The 20,082-nt window shown below is 44.4% G+C and overlaps 2 protein-coding genes across 3 annotated transcripts; one reads left to right on the top strand and one right to left on the bottom strand.

The window, feature by feature from the left end:
* Nucleotides 1–462: 462 nt before the first annotated feature.
* On the top strand, nucleotides 463–4,834 carry LOC134223785 (probable ATP-dependent RNA helicase DDX46). The gene is made up of 5 exons (XM_062702981.1): nucleotides 463–644; nucleotides 730–999; nucleotides 1,606–3,426; nucleotides 3,663–4,404; nucleotides 4,469–4,834. The coding sequence occupies exons 1-5, from the start codon at nucleotides 622–624 to the stop codon at nucleotides 4,709–4,711; spliced, it is 3,099 nt and encodes a 1,032-aa protein (XP_062558965.1). The 5' UTR covers nucleotides 463–621; the 3' UTR covers nucleotides 4,712–4,834.
* A 12,291-nt stretch (nucleotides 4,835–17,125) lies between these two features.
* Nucleotides 17,126–19,670, bottom strand: LOC134219178 (hexamerin-1.1-like). Of its 2 annotated transcripts, none has more exons than XM_062697882.1 (3): nucleotides 19,233–19,670; nucleotides 19,040–19,164; nucleotides 17,126–18,978 (listed from the first exon to the last, which is right to left on the bottom strand). In XM_062697882.1, the coding sequence occupies exons 1-3, from the start codon at nucleotides 19,318–19,320 to the stop codon at nucleotides 17,140–17,142; spliced, it is 2,052 nt and encodes a 683-aa protein (XP_062553866.1). In that variant the 5' UTR covers nucleotides 19,321–19,670; the 3' UTR covers nucleotides 17,126–17,139. The 2 variants fall into 2 exon arrangements, with proteins under 2 accessions (XP_062553866.1, XP_062553865.1); XM_062697881.1 differs by having other exon boundaries at nucleotides 19,040–19,167; nucleotides 19,233–19,667.
* Nucleotides 19,671–20,082: the final 412 nt, after the last annotated feature.

The following is a 20,082-nucleotide window of genomic DNA, read 5'->3' on the forward strand; positions in this document are numbered from 1 at the left end:
GTAGCGGTGCAAAAGTTGAAACCCTTGTTTTCGGAGTGTGTTGAGTGTGTGGGTGCTAGGAATGGGCGTTTTTCGGAAAAATATCGATACTGCCGAATCGATGTTTTTATTGTCAAAAAATCGATGCTGAAAAATATCGGCGTTGAAACATCGATATTCCGATATATCGATACGCCCGAAAAATTAAAAGCACGAGCAAAAAAAAAAAAAACAGGGATAGTTTAGTTTTTTCATTTCAGGTCATCGAATCGCACATCAAAGTTTCGCTGTTTCGCAGTTTTTAACAGATTGTGCCTAATGTGCTATATTTTTTAATTCAAAAAATCGAAATCCGATATCCGCTAGAAAAAATCGATACAGTCAAATATCGAACTTAAAAAATCGATACGAAATATCGATTAATCGGAGCGAAAATATCGATTCCCGATATATCGTATCGGTATCGCCCATTCCTAGTGCTGATGCTGACAGTTGTCAAAAAGTGTCTAAACTGTTCAAACTGTTCGATTTTTGGAAAAGCTGAAAATCTCCTGTTTTTTTCGTGATTTGCAGTGATCTACAGGTGAAATTTCTTATAAATTCGTTTATATTTACTTGCTAATAGTGTTCGCCTTTACGTCCATGACGAGGCCAGGCGAAAATGGGTAAGTAAAATGAAGAAAATCATTACTCCGATATGAGGTTATGTTTTTCTGTTTACAAAGTATGTAATGAAAATCTATTTTGCAGCAAGGACAGACGGCGCTCTCGGAGCAGGTCTCACTCGCCGCTGGACAGGAAGAAAAGGCGCTCCCGGAGTCGCGAGCGAGATCGTGAACGTACCAAAACATCATTCCGGTTTAAGGATTTTGGAAGGCGCGACCGAGAAAGAGATCGTGAACGGGAGCAACGGGATCGCGAAAGGGAGAAAGAACTGGAGAAAGAGCGCTTCAAGGAAGCTGAAAGGAAACGAGAACGTGAGAAGGAACGGGAAAAATTAAGGGAGCAAGCTACAAAATAGTAAGTTGTTTATAATAATTATAGTATTTATTAATTTTACGAGCATTGAGAGCTCCGCACAATGGATACGTTTGCATACGTTTTGACAAGTTTCCCATGAAAAAACTGTAAAAACGTACCTGTGAGGCTCTAGTTTACATTTTATCCGGTCTAAAAAAAAGTTGTAGTTGGTTCCAATATTTTATATGGATCCACGATTGTCAACCAGACCAAAATTCTAGGCACAATCAACATATGCGATTACAAGCATTATAGAGTCTTCGTTGCTAGTCCTTTCAGACCACAATGATAGGCTTTACTGCAAAAGGGCTACCTTATTGGAAGTCGTTTGATCATAGTTTTAAACAGCATGTTTCTAAATTTAAATATTGATTGAAAAGATTGCAGTAATGTCTGCACTTACAAGTTTTATCTATTCAAATTATAACTACAAAATATAAAATTTCCGTTCATTTAATTCCATTCTTCTGTTATAAGAATATATTTCTGTATTCACTAATATGTTATGTACTACATATAGTAACTATAGTTTGTGATTCCCATTAAACATGGTTGCTTCCTCACCTAAGAATTATTTCCAATAACTATAAACTATTACTTTTTCAGCGCTCAAAGTGTTAGTAGCAGTAGTGCAAACAATAGCGGTGGCTTCCGTCAGTCCAAGTTTGATCAAAAACCGCCCGGATATGTTGAAAAGGAAATCAAGAAGCCCGTTAAAGAAGAGCCCAAGGAAAAGGAAGAAACATTTGATCTCTCTGTCCCTATGGATAAAGAGGAGGAACAGCGTAGGCTAGAGCAGGAAATGGTTAAACGAAGAGAGCGAATCGAACGCTGGCGAGCTGAGAGAAAAAGAAAGGAAATTGAAATTAAGAAGCCAACTGTTCTAACGGGAGTAAACATTCCGAAGAAATGGAGTTTAGAGGATGACGAAGAAGATGATGAAGACGATATTAAAGACAAGGCTAATAAAGATAATGATGAGGAGGACGATGTTGATCCATTGGATGCATTCATGAAAGAAGTAAATGAAGAGGTGAGAAAAGTGAATAAGTTGCCTAATTCCGCTCCAAAGTCGGATGGAAAAGCAGCCTCTAGTTCAGGTGTAACTATCATCACTGGTGTAGCCAAAAAGAACACTGAAGCCGCCAAGAAAGGTGAACTAATTGAGCAGAACCAGGATGGATTAGAGTATTCTTCGGAGGAGGAACAAGAAGATATAAAAGATACGGCTGCAAACCTGGCCAACAAACAAAAGAAAGAGCTCGCCAAAATTGATCATACCGGTATAAACTACATGCCGTTCAGGAAAGCATTCTACGTAGAAGTTCCTGAAATTGCCAAGATGACGCAAGCAGAAGTCGGCGTTTATAAAACCGAACTTGAAGGAATTGCCGTCAAAGGTAAAGGATGTCCAAAACCAATTAAAACATGGGCCCATTGCGGTGTATCGAAAAAAGAGTTCGATGTACTGCGCAAACTAGGTTTCGAAAAGCCGACTCCGATTCAATGCCAGGCCATTCCGGCGATTATGTCTGGGCGCGATTTGATTGGCATCGCTAAAACCGGTAGTGGTAAAACGCTGGCGTTTATTCTTCCCATGTTTCGTCACATTTTGGACCAACCGTCACTCGAAGACGGTGATGGTCCCATTTCAATTATAATGACACCAACGCGGGAGTTATGTATGCAAATTGGAAAGGATATTAAAAAATTTGCTAAATCTTTGAACTTGCGGGCAGTTTGCGTTTACGGTGGAACCGGTATTTCTGAACAGATCGCTGAACTCAAACGCGGTGCTGAAATCATCGTCTGCACTCCTGGACGTATGATCGACATGCTGGCTGCGAATTCTGGGCGTGTTACAAATCTGCGTCGTGTGACATATGTTGTATTGGATGAAGCGGATCGCATGTTCGATTTGGGATTCGAGCCTCAGGTTATGCGAATAATCGATAACGTTCGCCCGGATCGGCAAACGGTAATGTTCAGTGCCACCTTTCCACGACAAATGGAAGCACTCGCTAGAAGGATATTGAAAAAACCTATCGAAATTCAAATTGGTGGACGTTCGGTAGTCTGCAAGGATGTAGAACAACATGTCGTCGTTTTAGAAGAAGATGCAAAGTTTTTCAAACTGTTAGAGTTACTTGGACTTTATCAAGAACTCGGTAGCATTATAGTATTCGTTGATAAGCAAGAAAATGCCGATATTTTGCTGAAGGATTTAATGAAAGCTTCATATCCTTGCTTGAGCTTACACGGTGGAATCGATCAGTTCGATCGAGATTCAACTATCATAGACTTTAAGCAGGGTCGAGTTAAGTTGCTGATCGCTACATCTGTTGCAGCGAGAGGACTGGATGTAAAACAGCTGATTCTGGTTGTGAACTACGACTGTCCCAATCACTATGAAGACTATGTGCACAGGTAAATTGGATACTTCAAGATCTTTCTATGAGGACAATCTTGCTATAAGCAAAATATCTTCGTCGGTTTCCTATATTTGAATACCAGTGACACGACATGTTTGAAGTCATGTGTTCTGTTGGCAAACAAACAAACGGGCTGCTTGTTACATTAATTCCAAAGATAAGAAATCGAGAAAGAAAATCAAATATTTCAAACGTTTGACGCAATAATTCATTATTCCTGTTTTTTTTTAGATGTGGTAGAACAGGTCGAGCCGGCAATAAAGGATTTGCATGGACTTTCCTAACTCATGAACAGGGCCGTTACTCTGGGGATATTATTAGGGCCCTTGAGCTGTCTGGTGGCACAGTGCCCGATGATTTGAGGAGCTTATGGGATACATACAAAACGGCACAGGAAGCCGAAGGCAAGAAAGTTCACACCGGGGGCGGTTTTAGTGGAAAGGGATTCAAATTCGACGAACAGGAAGCTGCTGCAGTTAACGAACGTAAAAAACTGCAAAAAGCTGCTCTTGGGCTCCAAGACTCCGATGACGAGGATGACCTGGAACAGGATATTGATCAGCATATTGAGAGCATGTTTGCAACGAAGCGAATCGTCAAGGAGGTTGAAGCTCCAGTAATAACGCAAACCGTTGCCACTCCAGTGCCGACAACGACGAATTCGGATAAGTTGGAGCTTGCTAAGCGCTTGGCGTCACGCATCAATTTACAAAAAAATCTTGGACTCGAAGCTAAAGGTGCTACCCAGCAAGCGGCCGAAGCTATTCTTAAGGGTGGAACTACACAACAACTTATCACAGCGAAGACAGTTGCTGAGCAATTGGCGGCGAAGCTCAACACCAAACTCAACTACCAACCCAAGGATGAGGACGAGTCACCGGTGGAAACCAATGAGGCTGTTTTCCGGAAATATGAAGAGGAGCTGGAAATCAACGATTTCCCACAACAAGCGAGATGGAAAGTTACATCGAAGGTAAAATAGTGTTTGAAACATAAATTAGAATATGTCGATCATAACTAATTTTATCTTATTTCAGGAGGCGCTTGCGCAAATTTCCGAGTACTCGGAAGCCGGCCTTACGGTGCGTGGTACTTATGTGCCGCCTGGAAAGAATCCTCCCGAAGGAGAACGTAAGCTGTACTTGGCAATCGAGAGCTGTTCTGAGTTGGCAGTAACAAAGGCAAAACGAGAAATAACTCGATTAATCAAGGAGGAACTGTTGAAATTACAGGCGTCTTCGCATCATATAATTAACAAGTCTAGATACAAAGTTTTGTAAACCTAGATACTGATTCCGGTGTAGATCGTGTTTGAACTAAATTTCTAATTTTCCAATATGAATATAAGATATTTTACTACACATAATAAAAAAAATGCTGAAAAGGGCTTTAGTCAATGCAAAGCAACGGCACAGTCTTTGAGTATCAAAACCCATTTTGCCATAGTTTTAGTTTTTACTCGATTCCTTCATTTAAGGCCAAACTTCATTGACGCCGAATATATTTTTTGAAGCAGATTCTACGGTTTTTTTTTCTGATTTTACATGGCGGGTTTGTAACTTTGTATGGATACAATTTTCAAGAACTACTAAACGTGCCCCCTGGATAAGAGAAACGGCAGCAAATGTTAGCAGTTAGGGCGAGATTGCTGCAACACCGCACAAGGGCAAACGAGGTAAGATACAAACTAGCGCGGAACAAACAAAACTCCATTTTCCGGAAGAAAAATGCCAGCATGAAGAGACGGAGAAAATGTACCGCGCTAATAACGCACGGAAATTCTATGAGAAGTTAAACCGTCCACATCAGGGCCACGTACCACAGCCTGACATGTGTGAGGACAATAACGGGATCTTTTTACCAACGAATGTCAGTGTGAGATGATCCAACGATGGCAGCAGCAGAACCTGCATTGCGATGTGGCAGATAACGATATAGCTTTGATGCCGAATCGGAAAGCACACATGACATACGTTTTCCAAACTCCGGGTCTCCACGAATTACAGGAGGAAATTGACCGACCGGTTGCTCAACTACCAGGAGAACTATTCAAACACGATGGAAATGCACTCGCTAGAGCGAAGCCAACATTTGGAGAGATAAGGCTCTGTCGCATTAGTGGATGGTAGGTGTTATGTTATGTGTTCCATCAACCAAATGGACGACAAGCTGGATTGTAGCAACTACCACGCAATCACATTGCTAAACGCCGCCTACAAGGAACTCTCCTAAACGTTATGCCGTCGACTAACACTAATTGGAAGACAGTCGTGGGGTAGTGCCAGACGGGTTTCATGGGCGAATGCCCCACCACGGACCAGGTGTTTGCTTACGCCAGATAGTGCAGAAAAGCCGCATATGATAATCGAGACCAGCTATGGCAACTAATGCTCGAACACGGGTTTCAGGACAAACTGATACGGTAGATCAAAGCGACGATGGATGCGTAGCTCGAGTCTCTGGGGCATTCTCGAGACCCTTTGAATCGCGCAGTGGGTTTCGGCAAGGTAATAGTTTTTCCTGCCTGCTATTAAACTTCGCTTTGGAGAGGATAAAGATACACAAGTGGTACGATTTTAAAGAAGTCCGTTAAGGCTCAAATTACCGTCATCCAGTCATTGACGAGGAAGACAGCCACGTGCTCGTACCACCCCCCAGTAATAAAACCACCCACTGAGGAGAAAAAGCAGTCTCCAGCTAGATTGGGGAAGTATTTTTGTTTCAAAACTACATCATCCAATAGCGAAGACATAATTATATCCGGTGTATGCTTCATTTGGTTGTATTTCGCTTTAGTTTTCAAAAAAACTGCCTTTTGCAACATTTTTCCCAAGAGGGGAAATCGACGATTTACTCTCACGCTCTTTTATATTGGGCTTGAGCTGCAAAATGGTGGGTTGACATCAAGGAAGGAGCGCCACACAGAGCTCTAGTCCCCACAAGTTCCTATCTCACGCTTCCACGGGTCGTCCGATGACAAAAGACCGCCAGCTAAGGGTTGTGTACTTAGTTGGTAGTGCAGCCTGGGCTCTGTTGTCCTTCTGACATCAGATAGAGTGAGAAAGTACGCCTCGAGCGTCTGTTCACCAGGAGGTGCGGCTCAAACAGCGTCTGCCTGGTACCCAGCGGCTGATCAACGAAATACTGTATCGCGTCAGCTATACCTAAGGTGGCAGCCTCACCAGCGCAATTTAGGTAACGCGACCCCGGTAAGATAGCTTACTGAAGCCTCTCAAATACCACGAAACATGGAGATAGAAGAAAAAGATAACGTTATTTTTGGCAAGCAACGTCCTTGATTGGAAACTCGGTACCTGGAATGTCAGGACCCTAAATGAACCTGGACGAGTGAGCCTTCTGGCTCGTGAACTGCAGAAGGTTGGAGTGAACGTGGCCGCTATTCAAGAAGTCCGATGGCCTAGATCCGGAGAACGTGAATTCCGAGCCGTGGACCCCACGACCAACACTGCATTCAAGTATAGCATCTATCACAGCGGCGGCGGAAAAGCAGAGCAGAGGACTTTTTCCGCACCTTAATTGGTAGAGAAAGCATTCACTCCGCTACCAATGACAACGGCCTACGGCTAGTGAATTTCGCTGCTGCCAGAGGGATGGCCATCAGTAGCACCTACTTTGCACGAAAGAATATCCGAAAGCACATCTGGAGACACCCAAATAGTGAAACTACTAAAAATAGCAACCAGATAGACCATGTTCTGGTGGATGGGCGCCATTTCTCGGATGTTATCGATGTGCGGACATTCAGAGGTCCGAACATTGACTCTGATCACTACCTCGTTGTCAGTGAAATTCGATCACGGTTGTCAACTGTGCATCGAACGAAAGATCACAGCGAACAATGCGTTACAATATCCAGCAATTGTCGGCGGAAGGAGTATCGGCTGAGTACCGCCAGAAGCTCGACGAACGGATAAGTGCAATCAACGTTAGCGACAACATCAACGATCTATGGGAGTCGATCCATGGAGCGGTGAGCACAACAGCACGAGAAGTGGTAGACACTGTACAGAAGCTATCCAGGTCAGAGAGTGACAGTCGAGAAGAAAGTTGCCAGCAGCCGGATGTTGGTGTCGGGTATCCGATCGAATAGAGATCGGTACAAGGAAGCAAGAGCAGCCGAAAAACAAACCCACCGCATGAAGAAGAACGAATATGAAGAACAAGTGATTAGCGAGGCACAAGGAAAAAAATGGAACAGAACGATATGTGAAGGTTCTATGAGTCTGTCAATGGCATGCGGAAAAAGTCAGCGCCATCTCCCGTCATGTGCAACGACCAACAAGGTAATTTGCTGACAGATAAAACCGAAGTGGCTGTCAGGTGGAAGCAACACTTCGATACTTTGTTTAATAGTGGAAGTGACGGTGCATCGGTGAGCAGAATAAATATTAGCGACGATGGACAAGCTGTTGAGTCGCCTACACTAGATGAGGTTAAAAGCTAGGCTAGGCAGCTAGGCGCAGCGTCTCTTGAAGATGGCTGGAGAGATATTCTATCCACCATTATTGGAAGCACCGCAACCGCTGCACTAGTCACGGTGCCCCCGGATCAGAGAAACGGTTGGTATGACGGCGAATGTGAGCAGTTAGTGGAAGAGAAGAATGCAGCATGGGCGAGATTGCTGCAACACCGCACGAGGGCGAACGAGGCACGATATAAACAGGCGCGGAACAGACAAAACTCGATTTTCCGGAGGAAAAAGCGCCAGCAGGAAGATCGAGACCGTGAAAAAACGGAGCAACTGTACCGCGCTAATAACACACGAAAGTTCTATGAGAAGTTAAACCGTTCACGTAAGGGCCACGTGCCACAGCCTGATATGTGTAAGGACATAAACGGGAACCTTCTTACGAACGAGCGTGAGGTGATCCAAAGGTGGCGGCAGCACTACGAAGAGCACCTGAATGGCGATGTGGCAGACGAAGATGGCGGTATGGTGATGGACCTGGGAGAACGCGCTCAGGACATAATTCTACCGGCTCCGGATCTCCAGGAAATCCAGGAGGAGATTGGCCGGCTGAAGAACAACAAAGCCCCTGGGGTTGACCAACTACCAGGAGAGCTATTTAAACACGGTGGTGAGGCACTGGCTAGAGCGCTGCACTGAGTCATTACCAAGATTTGGGAGGAGGAAGTTTTGCCGCAGGAGTGGATGGAAGGTGTCGTGTGTCCCATCTACAAACCCAGATTAATCCACCTAGCGGTGATGGTGCCTTTCTCGCGCAAAAAGGTAATAAATGTAGCCTTTACGCTTACACCTCGATGATGTACAAGAAAGGCAAAATAGTTACACCGTCTAATGTTATGATAGAAAATTTACACTAGTAGACGACAGATGGCGCTGCCAAAAGTTTCTCGAATTTCCTATGTTCGAATTTTGACTTTCGGACAATTTCATAGTACTATGAAACTGAACGAAGAGCATACTTACGCCTAAATGCGTGCAACACGAGCATCTTTATAGTGCGATGAAACTCTTAATGGGAAGCCACGGATATAAAATTCATAGATGCAAGGCATTTTTCATAACACATTATTGTTCTATGTGACTATGTCTCATCACTATTTTAATATTATCTATTTTTTGCAATTTGCAATTATTATGAAATTCAATAGTAATCAACAGCGTTTTAGTCTCTGTCGGATGCAACTTGTTGCAAGAAAATCGGTTAAGAGTTTCTATGTGAAAATTTGGCTAATGTTTTTTATGGCATTTTGTGCACACACACACGCACACACATACACACACACACACTATCAAACTGGTGGTAGAGGAAGACGAGGAGTGCTACGCCCTCAGGGGCACCGATAACGCTCGAAGGAATATAAAGGCAGCAACGGTAGCCAAATGGCAGAGAGAGTGGGACAACTCGCCTAAGGGAAGGTGGACCCATCGCTTAGTCCCAAGTGTGTCGGCATGGATTAGCAGACCTCATGGGGAGCTAAACTTTGGCTTGACCCAGTTCTTAACAGGCCATGGATGCTTCAAGTGGTACCTACACAGGTTTGGTCACGCGGCTTCTCCCACCTGTCCGCAATGCCCAGACGTGACAGAAACGGCTGAACACATCCTGTTCACATGTCCTCGGTTCGAAACGGAGAGGAGTGCGATGTTGGGGGCATGCGGAACGGACACCAACACCGATAACATCGTCATAAAAATGTGCCAGAACCCAGAACAGTGGAGAGCGGTTGCAAGAGCGACGTCCAGGATAGCCGACATCCTGCAACGAAGTTGGCGCATGGAGCAGCAGCAGGCAGCCGTTACGGATAGCGGACCATGAGTCGTGGAAGTCGTGAATATATATGTCGATAATGGATGGGAACGACAGCGTCGCAACTGTATTCAGCTTGCGGCGACCGCGTAGCCGCAGAACGTGGCGAAACGGCCGGTTTCGGGGGAGCTCCCGCTTTCGGGGAACTTCTCGTCGGAGTAGGTTAGATCCGCCGTCGGGGACTATCCGAGTCGTTCGCGATCGCGACCGAGGCGGGAGCTAAATGGCTCAATGAATAAGGTGAGAGCTGAATGGCTCAAGGCAAATGAAACTCGGTTATCGGAGTAGGCTAGGTCCACCGCCGGGGATCAGCTGAGTAGACCGTGGCGTGCGAATGTACCGGCTTCGGGTCGTCGGGGCACCATTGAACTGGAAGTTATCTCCACCCGGAATCTTTGGATTGACCTCGGCACTCGCCCGGTCACCCGTTGAGACGGGTCGTCGGTTACGGGGAGCTTCCGACGTCGGGGAACTCCTGTCGGAGTAGGATTGATCCACCGCCGGGGACTATCCGAGTAGTCCGCGACCAAGATGAGAGCTGAATGGCTCATCGGTTAAGCAAGAAGCTGAAAGGCGCAGTTCATGGGAAATCGGTTAATCGGAGTAGGCTAGGTCCATCGCCGGGGACCAGTTGAGTAGATCGTGCCGCGTGAATGCACCTGCTTCGGGTCGTCGGGGCACCACTGAACCGGAAGCTATCTCCACCCGGAATCTTTGGCCTGACCTCGGCACTCGTCCGGTCACCCGTTGAAGTGAGAATGTGCGTAGGACTTGAGCGGATCTATGAACATGCATACCAGGTGAATGTGTAGTGTTGGTAATGTAACAGCCATCCACGAATGCGGGTCGTCGGTATCGGGGAGCTTCCGCCGCCGGGGACTCCCCGTCGGAGTAGGGTAGATCCGCCGCCGGGGACTATCTGAGTAGCTTGCGAGCACGTTGAGAGCTAAATGGCTCTAAAAATAAAAAGGAAAGTAGATGCGTTGCTGAATGGCACAAGGAAAAAAAAAGTAAAGGGCTTAAGGGCCCACGCTTTGTGTGCTTGCACCAATAAGGGAGCCAAAGGGCTCAGACGTATGACAAAACATCGAAGAGAGGCACTGTGAAAGGTGTTGTTTTGGGAGGAGTACTTTTAGTACTGCTTTCCCCCACAGAAGTAATACTGAAAGGTAGTCCCGGGGGGAATTGTGCATTAGAAGAGAGGGTAACTCAAGTAACCTTCTGTTGCTTGGGTGGGTTTAGTGGGTCCGGCGGTCTGGCCTTCTGCCAACCGCGCCAACCCCACTCCCTGAGTGATAATTTCAGGTGTCTGTATGCAGATTTGCCTTCATCCCTCTATAAAAAAAAAAACACACACACACACACATACACACATACATACACACGGACAGACAGACATTTGTTCAACTCATCAAGCTGAGTCGAATGGTATATAACACTATGGGTCTCCGGGACTTCTATCAAAAGTTCGAATTTGGAGTGAAATGATAGCCTTTCGGTACAACTTTGTTGTACGAGAAAGGCAAAAAGGGCGATAAGCTGGATTGTAGCAACTACCGCGCAATCACATTGCTGAACGCCGCCTACAAGGTACTCTCCCAAATTTTATGCCGTCGACTAGCACCAACTGCAAGGGAGTTCGTGGGGCAGTACCAGGCGGGTTTTATGGGCGAACGCTCCACCACGGACCAGGTGTTCGCCATTCGCCAAGTACTGCAGAAATGCCGCGAATACAACGTGCCCACACATCATCTATTCATCGACTTCAAAGCCGCATATGATACAATCGATCGGGACCAGCTATGGCAGCTAATGCACGAACACGGTTTTCCGGATAAACTGACACGATTGATCAAAGCGACGATGGATCGGGTGATGTGCGTAGTTCGAGTCCCTTCGAAACCCGCAGAGGGTTACGGCAAGGTGATGGTCTTTCGTGTTTGCTATTCAACATCGCTTTGGAAGGGGTAATACGAAGAGCAGGGATTAACACGAGTGGTACAATTTTCAATAAGTCCGTCCAGCTATTTGGTTTCGCCGACGACATAGATATTATGGCACGTAACTTTGAGAAGATGGAGGAAGCCTACATCAGACTGAAGAGGGAAGCTAAGCGGATCGGACTAGTCATCAACACGTCGAAGACGAAGTACATGATAGGCAGAGGTTCAAGAGAAGACAATGTGAGCCACCCACCGCGAGTTTGCATCGGTGGTGACGAAATCGAGGTGGTAGAAGAATTTGTGTACTTGGGCTCACTGGTGACTGCCGAAAATGACACCAGCAGAGAAATTCGGAGACGCATAGTGGCTGGAAATCGTACGTACTTTGGACTCCGCAAGACGCTCCGATCGAATAGAGTTCGCCGCCGTACCAAACTGACAATCTACAAAACGCTAATTAGACCGGTAGTCCTCTACGGACACGAGACCTGGACGATGCTCGTGGAGGACCAACGCGCACTTGGAGTTTTCGAAAGGAAAGTGCTGCGTACCATCTATGGTGGGGTGCAGATGGCGGACGGTACGTGGAGGAGGCGAATGAACCACGAATTGCATCAGCTGTTGGGAGAACCATCCATCGTTCACACCGCGAAAATCGGACGACTGCGATGGGCCGGGCACGTAGCCAGAATGTCGGACAGTAACCCGGTGAAAATGGTTCTCGACAACGATCCGACGGGCACAAGAAGGCGAGGTGCGCAGCGGGCAAGGTGGATCGATCAGGTGGAAGATGACTTGCGGACCCTCCGTAGACTGCGTGGTTGGCGACGTGTAGCCATGGACCGAGCCGAATGGAGAAGACTCTTATATACCGCACAGGCCACTTCGGCCTTAGTCTGAATAAATAATAAATAATAGATGAGGTTAAAAAAGCTGTTAAAGAGCTGAAAAACAATAAGGCTGCGGAGAAGGACCAACTCCCGGCTGAACATCTCAAACATGGCAGTTATCAGCTTTATGAAGTTCTGCACCATATTATGTCCAAAATATGGGAAGACGAGGAAATGCCTGCTAGCTGGTTGGACGGCTTCATTTGCCCTCGCTTTAAGAAAGGGCACAGACTGGAGTGGGCCAATTAGCGAGGAATAACCCTCATTAATTCGGCGTACAAAATTATGTCCCGTATTCTGTTCAACAGATTGAGACCGCTTGAAGAGTCCTTCGTCGGCGAATACCAAGCAAGTTTTCGTAAGGACCGATCAATGACGGATCAAATGTTCACCCTGAGACAAATCCTTGATAAATTCCGGGAGCACAACTTGCAGACACATCATCTGTTTATTGATTTCAAGGCGGCGTACGATTCAGTGAAACGGAATGAATTATGGCAAATTATGCTTGAACATGTTTTTCCGGCGAAACTGATACGGCTGATTCGTATAACGTTGGACGGATCGAAATCAAATGTAAGGGTTGCGGATAAAATATCGACGTCATTTGTTACCTTAGATGGATTAAATCAGTGTAATGCACTCTCGAATCTACTGTTCAATATAGTGCTCGATGAAGCGATTAGGAGAGCTGATGTGCAAAGAAGCGGTACCATTATCACAAGATCGCATATGCTCCTGGGATTTGCGGACGATATCGATATTATCGCCGTGCCGTGAAAGAGGCTTTTGTGCCTTTTAAGAGGGAGAAAGCGAGGATTGGACTCACGATCAATCAGCAAAACGAAGTATATGGTCGCTGGCAATCAACGTGGGTTCATTAGTGGTGGTGGTAACGTGCGGTAAGACGCGCGGCTACAAAGCAAGACCATGCTGAGGGTGGTTGGGTTCGATTCCCGATGCCGGTCTAGGCAATTTTCGGATTGGAAATTGTCTCGACTACCCTGGGCATAAAAGTATCATCGTGTTAGCCTCATGATATACGAATGCAAAAATGGTAAACTTGGCTTAGAAACCTCGCAGTTAATAACTGTGGAAGTGCTTAATGAACACTAAGCTGCGAGCCGGCTCTGTCCCAGTGTGGGGATGTAATGCCAATAAGTAGAAGAAGAAGAAGAAGGTAACGAAATGGTGCTGGATGGTGAAAAATTTGAAGTGGTAGAAGAATTTGTGTATCTTGGATCATTAGTGACGTGCGATAATGATGTTACCCGCGAGGTAAAAAGGCGTATTGCAGTAGCCAATAGGGCTTATTAAGGACTTCGTAACCAGCTTAAGTCCCGTAGTCTGCAAACGAAAACAAAACTCGCGCTGTATACTACTCTGATTCTTCCGGTGGCTTTATACGGCCATGAAACATGGACGTTAAAGGAGGCTGATCGGAGAGCTTTCGGAGTGTTTGAGTGTAAGGTGCTGCGGACAATACTTGGCGGTAAACAGGTGAACGGTATCTGGCGGCGTCGCATGAATCACGAGTTGTACCAGGTGCATAAAGGGCTGGATATTATTAAGCTTATTCAACACGGCAGACTACGGTGGGCTGGTCACGTTGTTCGTATGCCGGAAGAACTTCAAGCGAAGATAATATTTAGTAGAGAACCCGGAATAGGCCGCAGGCTTCGTGGAAGGCCGCGTACACGATGACTTTTTGCAGTTGAAAAGGACCTGAGGGCGCTCAATGTTCAGGGCGATTGGTCCAGGATCGAGTCCAGTGGAGAAGGATACTCCATTCGGCGTAGGTTCATCGAAGAGCTGTAGCCCATCAAGTAAGTATCAAGTAAGTACTGTACATTCAAAGTTAATTGCCTATATGCCGGGTATTAAGCCACCCGGAGTGGAAATTAATTACTATGTCTGAAAACTTGATTATGCATATGTACAACATGTGATAGATTTAGTTCGGAAAAGGTATTGGAGGGTAACCGCCCTTCGGTGGGGTTTGATCCCACGACCCCAGTTCGCATGACAGGTGCTTTCCCTACTAAGCTACGAAGGACCTCCGTCGTCCACCGCAGCTTAGCGGGTACTGATGAAACCAAATTCCCAGCACCAGGTACCAGCCGATCTCTCGCAAATCAAACCCCACCGAAGGGGCGGTTACCCTCCAATACCTTTTCCGAACTAAATCTATCACATGTTGTACATATGCATAATCAAGTTTTCAGACATAGTAATTAATTTCCACTCCGGGTGGCTTAATACCCGGCATATAGGCAATTAACTTTGAATGTACTGATCTCGAGTGGCGATCTCTCTTCGCTTGTGTGGTCGTGTTGGGATCTGACGACCAAACTGGCACAACCTCACACAACCCTACTTCATTGAGCGCCGTTGCTGATGAAGCAAGTGTAGGAGCCGGACAATATTAAATACTCATCCTACTTGATTGACATTGTGTACAAAAATACATTTGAGAGAGTTAGTTCTGAAAATGTATTGCGAGAGATCGGCTGGTACCTGGTGCTGGGAATTTGGTTTCATCAGTACCCGCTAAGCTGCGGTGGACGACGGAGGTCCTTCGTAGCTTAGTAGGGAAAGCACCTGTCATGCGAACTGGGGTCGTGGGATCAAACCCCACCGAAGGGGCGGTTACCCTCCAATACCTTTTCCGAACTAAATCTATCACATGTTGTACATATGCATAATCAAGTTTTCAGAAGTAAGTACTATTTTATATGCGCAAAACACGCTAAAAACACTCATATTTTTTCGCACGAGAAAGGCCAACACCGCTAGGTGGAAAATGACCTTATAACCACAGACAAACAGACATAACACATTGAACATTTACTCACCAAATTCATAGTCGTACGAACATTAACGACATCTGTTGTTTTCACTAAGTTGGGCAAATCACGAACCAGATGGCGGTAGTGAGCAAACGTCAAACGCGAACAAATCCGATGTGCGCGCCACGAGTGATTGGCCAACTAATGATTTTTCAATCTGACCAGTAAATCAGTGAACGATGAAAATTTCACGAGTGTTATGTCTGTTTGTCTGTGCTATAACTTTGACTATAGTCTGTTGATGTAGACCTTAAATAAATAAATTAATTAATCTGAAATCGGTGCCATTAAAGACAAATTAGTATCAAATAACATTAAATATAAGCCTCCCGGATTGCAAAACTAAATTCATGCGCGTTTTCAAGGGCACACCTCTCAATACGGAAGAAACGGACATCTGTCATTTTTATTATTTCACGCATGCTGCGACAGAGCAAAGCTAAAATAAAAGCATAATAGTTATGCGTTCAGCTTCCGTATTGACTGGTGTCCCTTGAAAACGCTAGTAAACTTTAATTTGGATTCCAGGAGACTTGTCGCTATCATGTCCTACACTTATCATTTAGCAAAATGATCTGTTAGACAAAGATATATCACTTGTCATAAGACGAGTTAGTACTACCTGTGGTATTACTAAACATATATCGTCACCCGATTGTAACTTTACAGTATTTGCTATACTGTTGAGGTCGAAATACGTTTATGTAATGCTACAATTAAATGTGCTATGGCAGCTAATGGGGGCCCTCCTTAGTCGTACGGTAAGACGCGCGGCTACAAATCAATATCATGCTGAGGGTGACTGGGTTCGATTCCCGGTGCCGGTCTAGGCAATTTTCGGATTGGAAATTGTCTCGACTTACCTGGGCATAAAAGTATCATCGTGCTAGCCTCATGATATACGAATGCAAAAATGGTAACCTGGCTTAGAAACCTCGCAATTAAGAACATTAAGCTGCGAGGCGGCTCTATCCCAGTGTGAGGATGTAATGCCAATAAGAAGAAGAAGAAAAAGGTGGCAGCTAATGCACGAAAACGGATTTCCGGATAAACCGATAAGGTTGATCAAGGCGGCGATGGATCGGGTGATGTGCGTAGTTCGAGTTTCAAGGGCATTCTCGAGTCCCTTCGAAACGCGCAGAGGGTTACGGCAAGGTGATGGTCTTTCGTGTTCCTATTCAACATCGCTCTGGAGGGAGTAATAAGAAAGGCAGGGATTGACATGAGTGGTACGATTTTCACGAAGTCCGTACGGTACGTGGAGGAGGCGAATGAACCACGATCAGCTGTTGAGAGAACCATCCATCGTTCACACCGCGAAAATCGGAAGACTGCGGTGGGCCGGGCACGTAGCCAAAATGTCGGACAGTAATAAAAATGGTTCTCGACAACGATCCGACGTGAACAAGAAAGCGAAGTGCACAGCGAGCAAGGTGAATCAACCAGGTGGGGACCCTCCGCAGACTGCGTATTTGGCGACTTGCAGCCATGGATCGAGCTGAATGGAGAAGACTTTCATGTGCAGCACAGGCCACTCCGGCCATAGTCTAGTAATAATATAAAATAGCAATGATTGTATTTTACTTAAAACGACCAATTGATTAGCATTGCGACGGAAATGGAAGAATTTCTTTTGATTATAATTCTAGGTTTGAATTGATAAGGCTGTCATCGTTTAAAAAGGAAAGTCTTACACATAAAAGCATTGATCTTTTTTTATATTATTATGTCTAATTATTCTCATGACTGTCGAAATGATAGATCGTAACATTTTTGAAAAATATGTTTTTGCTGTTGAATTGGCTTATGATCAACTCTCGATCAAAGGGGAACCCGAAAGGTAAGCCATCGCCATATTTGGACCCAGAGCCCACACCACAACCTGCTGTATAAGTGGAGTATTGTGGTACCTTTGGTGGAACGTACGGACTTATTATGAAGAAGAACATGATGTCGTATCCATTTGTAAGGCCCCTAGGCAACAGCAGGCGGTCTGGCCATCCACAGTGTGCCTCAGACATATTTAGAATAAATGGCTTATCCTCCTTGATGCCTTGAATGACTTGCTTGTATAGTTCAGTGTATGTTGTTCGATCTCTAACATTATAGTAGAATTCCTTAGTAGAGCGCTTTATAATGTTTTGACCCACTTCCAGCTCTATAAGAAATTGATCCATTTCCACGTAATATTTCTTTAACGTCTGAAGCTGCTTGTAGTTTTGAAATTTTGGGCCCATGTACATACGAAGCATACCTTTACCGGAAATTTCTGACGATACAGTCATTGTGTAACTGAATGGTTTATGATTTAAACGTTTTTGTCTTGCAAATATAGAATAATCCCATGTGCTTTTTTGTTTTGCGTTGAATGGTAACCCATTACTGATGTCAGCTTCGAAGTTTTCAAAATACGTAATCAATTTGTCTATTGTGACGCTTGTAATTTGCACTCCTTTGTAATTTATTTCATCAGCAGAATATGGTGGAAGATAGCTCTTGAACTGCCAATAAAATTCAAGCAACCTTTCAAGGTATTGATAATAGATTGGATCACGCATTGAAGTCTCATAGTGCATCAGAGGTCCTGGCCACAAATCTTCGGGTGAACCGAAGTAGTCACCTTGTGCTAGGATCATACGGGCGTATACGTCGACCGGCTTGAAGTAATCCAAATCTAAACTATCATCGTTTCCATTAACCATATTTCCTATAATGTCGATCGCCTCAAACTGGCGTAAATTGATTTTGGTCCCATTGGAAAGATTATAGAATCCAGCATCGATGAGACGTCGAATTCGAAGTTCATGATCTCTCATCAACTGCAGCTTCAATGAATCATATTCTCTCATATTGAAATTATTCTCTCTCGAGCGGAACGGTATACCGTTCCAATAACGTACCATAGGATAATATCCTGTCTTTAATGGAAACTCCCAGGACAGTTTACCAATATCTCCGAGTGCATTGGATTGTCTTTCTAAGTAGTAACGTGCAAGTAGTTGTTGAAGCATGTAAAGAAACAGCTCACCACGACGATCTTTGTTCAACCCAAACTCATCACCTCCTAAGAAATACGGGTACTCAAGCATATAATAATAGTAATACGCATTCAAACCGATATCTTCGGTGAAGTATGCCAGTTTGCCCTCTCCATAATAGTTGGAAGCGAATTTTGAAGTGTAGTTATTGGTTGCGGCGTCACGATCGTTGCTCTTGTGAAATCCATATTCCTCATCGGACATTCGACGCATCATAGCGTCATGCATCAAATCACCGTTAAAGAAATGGTATGGCTCCAGTTCGTAGATTGCAGGCAACTCTATGCCTTGTAGATCCTGTCGATGTAGTACCGAAAGTGTTAGGGCAAAAATGAACATGCCTTCGTTTATATTAGCGCGAGCCCAGACGACATTCTTGTAGTAGGAATCCCAATCGATTGAATTGTAGAAAAAATCGAACAGCATACGAGTTTGTTTGAGATACCAGTAGTTATATATTGTAAAAATTTCCCCTTTCGCCAGGAAGCCTTCTTTGAATGAATCGAAAAATACTGAAACCGAACTGAAATTCTGAAATTGAAATTAAGATGATTTTTGTTTTTAAACTTGTGTTGATTTTTCATTGATTTACCTTATATTTCGATGCATCTTCAATCCAATTCTTTGTATAGGGCTGGTACTGCTCGAACTCTAGAGGTTGATATATGTTTCTTAAAATTTCAAAAAAGAATTTTTGTTTTTCAAGAAACTTTCCATCTGCTGATAAATATATTCAAAAAGCACTTGTTAAGATTTTTTCAAGACACAAATTAATACACTCATACCGTTTGCTGCCCAAACACGAGGAGGTTGAAAGAAATTTGTAAGACAAATAACTACTGCAATAAGTATGAACAAAAATCGTTTATTCATTTTGTCAACTACAGGGACCAAATGATTCAAGACTCTGTTCAATGAAGAATAACTAAATATTACCTTTATACCATTCGACGATTTCAATTCATGCTTGATCTACCTTTCCGATGATAAGTAAATATAAACAACGATCATGCATTTGCACATCGCTGTTATGTGCACCTGGGTGCCCTCCTTAGTCTAGCGGTAAGATGCGCGGCTATAAAGCAAGACCATGCTGAGAATGGTTGGGTTCGATTCTCGGTGCCGGTCTAGGCAATTTCCGGTTTGGAAATTGTCTCGACTTTCCTGGGCATAAAAATATCAGCCTCATGATATATGAACGCAAAAATGGTAACTTGGCTTAGAAACCTCGCGGTTAATAACTGTGGAAATGCTGAATGAACACTAAGCAGCGAGTCGGCAATGTCCCAGTGGGGGATGTAATGCCAATAAGAAGAAGAAGAAGAAGTTATGTGCACCTATCGTAAGTTCATAAGGTGATCCATATAATTAGGAAATACAATGATATTATGAAATCAATATCAAAGCTTATTCGCTTTCTATTTATATTCACACCGAAACATGTAAAAAATAGGTATTGAACATGAAATGTTATCTACCACCATTAATACTGAGCGGTATTTCGCATATTCTTCATTAGCAGTTGAAGTCGAGTAACAGAAAATCATCAGCAGAAATGACAATTCAATGCTATAGTCTTTCGTTAGATAATTAAAAAGTCTAGCTTAAGCAGTCCTCTATTAAAAAAAAACAATT

Source organism: Armigeres subalbatus, chromosome 3, assembly GCF_024139115.2.
Source record: "Armigeres subalbatus isolate Guangzhou_Male chromosome 3, GZ_Asu_2, whole genome shotgun sequence".
Taxonomy (NCBI): domain Eukaryota; kingdom Metazoa; phylum Arthropoda; class Insecta; order Diptera; family Culicidae; genus Armigeres; species Armigeres subalbatus.

What these genes read in the sequence shown, in the direction of transcription:
- LOC134223785 (XM_062702981.1), top strand. Translation starts at nt 622, where the DNA reads ATGACGAGGCCAGGCGAAAATGG. An exon ending in TATGAAGACTATGTGCACAG is followed by an intron (nt 3,427 to 3,662) that starts GTAAATTGGATA and finishes GTTTTTTTTTAG; the next exon opens with ATGTGGTAGAACAGGTCGAG. An exon ending in GATGGAAAGTTACATCGAAG is followed by an intron (nt 4,405 to 4,468) that starts GTAAAATAGTGT and finishes ATCTTATTTCAG; the next exon opens with GAGGCGCTTGCGCAAATTTC.
- LOC134219178 (XM_062697881.1), bottom strand. Translation starts at nt 19,320, where the DNA reads ATGAATAAACGATTTTTGTTCATACTTATTGCAGTAGTTATTTGTCTT. An exon ending in TCGTGTTTGGGCAGCAAACG is followed by an intron (nt 19,168 to 19,232) that starts GTATGAGTGTAT and finishes TATATTTATCAG; the next exon opens with CAGATGGAAAGTTTCTTGAA. An exon ending in AAGATGCATCGAAATATAAG is followed by an intron (nt 18,979 to 19,039) that starts GTAAATCAATGA and finishes TTTCAATTTCAG; the next exon opens with AATTTCAGTTCGGTTTCAGT.